This window comes from Protobothrops mucrosquamatus, unplaced genomic scaffold (assembly GCF_001527695.2).
Source record: "Protobothrops mucrosquamatus isolate PMUCROS unplaced genomic scaffold, P.Mucros_1.0 scaffold2939, whole genome shotgun sequence".
Taxonomy (NCBI): domain Eukaryota; kingdom Metazoa; phylum Chordata; class Lepidosauria; order Squamata; family Viperidae; genus Protobothrops; species Protobothrops mucrosquamatus.
Window position 1 is genome coordinate 444,648 of NW_015388962.1, and position 2,154 is coordinate 446,801.

The 2,154-nt window shown below is 52.6% G+C and overlaps 1 protein-coding gene across 1 annotated transcript in view; it reads left to right on the forward strand.

Moving 5' to 3' along the window:
* The window catches only part of MTX1 (metaxin 1), a 6,491-nt gene extending 4,337 nt beyond the window's left edge, over positions 1–2,154 (forward strand). Inside the window, exons 6-7 of the mRNA XM_015826047.1 lie at positions 349–503; positions 1,776–2,154. Of these exons, the coding sequence (XP_015681533.1) occupies positions 349–503; positions 1,776–2,008 (388 nt within the window). The 3' untranslated portion in view covers positions 2,009–2,154. The remainder of the gene's footprint in view (positions 1–348; positions 504–1,775) is intronic.

A 2,154-nucleotide genomic window follows, 5' to 3' on the forward strand; every position in this document is an offset into this window, starting at 1 on the left:
CCCCTGACTTACAGCCGTTCATTTAGCGACCGTCGCTGAAAGAAGTGCCCTAGGACCCTTACGGTTGAAATTCAGAGGCTTGGCGACCGGCTCCTATTTACGACGGCGGCAGTGTCTCCTTTTGCGACCTTCGGGCGAGCAAAGTCCACAGGGAAGCCGGGTTCTGCTTAATGACCGTGCAGCTAACTTTGTCCCGCTTAACAACGGTGTGTCCAGCAGGACAAAGCTCACTTAGCAGAGGTCTCGCTTAGCGACGTAAATGATGGCCGCTAGCTGAAAGAGGTCACTGCCATGCTGTCTCTCATATCGTCTCCACTTTTCTTGGTTTTATTTAATTTTTTTTTTCAGACCTGCCTCCCTGGACGCCTCGGTGTTTAGCCTTTTGGCCGGCCTGCTTCACGCCAAACTTCCCAACGGGAAATTCCAGCAGCACCTCAAATCGCTCCCAAACCTGTGCAACTTCTGCACCTCTATTTTGAGCCTTTATTTTCCGTGGGACGGAGGTGAGTTTGCGTCATCGCTTTGGTGAAGGTCCTCGGGGACGGGTGCGCAGCCGAGGAATCAGCTTTAAGAGAATAGCGGAGTTGGGAGGGATCTTGGAGGTCATCTAGCCCAACTCGATGCTGAAGCAGGAAACAGACAAGGGGCTGTCCAGTCTCTTCTTGAAAACCTCCAGGGGTGAGGAAGGAAGGAAGGAAAAATAGCAGAATAACAGTTGAAAGGGACCTTGAAGGTCATCTAGTCCAACTCCCTGCTCAAGCAGGAAACACCATACCATTTCAGATAGGTGGCTGTCCAGTCTGTTCTTGAAAACCTCCAATGGTGAGGAAGGAAGGGAGGGAGGGAGGGAGGGAGGGAGGAAGGAAGGAAGGAAAGAGAAAGAACGAAAGAACGAAAGAACAGAGATGGAAGGGACCTTGGAGGGCATCTAGTCCAACCCCTTGCTCAAGCAGGAAACACTATACCATTTCAGATAGGGGAGGAGGGAGGAGGGAGAAAAGAAGGGAGGGAGGGAGGAAGGAAAAATAGCAGAATAACAGTTGAAAGGGACCTTGAAGGTCATCTAGTCCAACTCCCTGCTCAAGCAGGAAACACTATACCATTTCAGATAGGTGGCTGTCCAGTCTGTTCTTGAAAACCTCCAGTGGTGAGGAAGGAAGGGAGGGAGAAAGGGAGGGAGGGAGGGAGGGAGGAAGGAAAGAAAGAAAGAAAGAAAGAAAGAGAAAGAAAGAAGGAAAGAAAAGAGGGAGGAAGGAAGGAAGGAAGGAAGGAAGGAAAGAAAGAAAGAAAGAAAGAAAGAAAGAAAGAAAGAAAGAAAGAAAGAAAGAAAGAACAGAGATGGAAGGGACCTTGGAGGTCATCTAGTCCAACCCCCTGCTCAGGCAGGAAACCCTATCCCACAAGACCCATCCTTGCAACCATCCTAAACGAGTCAGTTGCCAAAGGTCTGAATTTCCATCTCTTGGGGGACGCGGCAGGGATCGTCAGTCTGAAAAACGGTCCCAAGTCCTTTTGTCAGCGCCGTCGTAACTTTGAACGGTCACTAAACAGAATGGCTGTCAGTCCAGAACTCCCTGTAAAACGTGGTCTCAGCGGACCACAGGACGCTGCAGCCACAGCCGTGTCGCCGTGCTGTGACCACATGGGTGGGACGACCGCGGGAACCTGGGAAAGGTTATGAGGCGCCCCAACTGGGACCACCTGCCGTATCTTCGAACGGCCGCTAAGCGCGGGAACCTTTGCCGTGTCTTGACCGAATGTGACCCCTTCCGCAGGGGATCCCCCACCCATCGTTCCCAAATTGGCCTCCGGCGACGGCAGCGACGGCGAAGAAGAGACGCACAAGCGACGCAACCAGTTCCTCTCAGTCCTGGTGGCGCTGGTGGCTATGGTGGGCTACGCCTTCCTGACCGGCATTGTGTCCATCCAGAAGGAGAGCCCACACCAGGCCGGTCCCCACGCCATCACCCTGGACGAGGTGGAGGAGGAGGAGGAGGAAGAAGAGTAAGGGATGCGGCAGGACCGGCTTCCAGCAGACTTTTATCTTTTTTATTCTAGAGCCCAGTTGGATCCGGTCTCGCTGTTGCGACAAACTTTTTTTAAACCATCATTCCAAGGAAAGCCCAACCGGGGCCAATAAATTGGAGCAAGCTG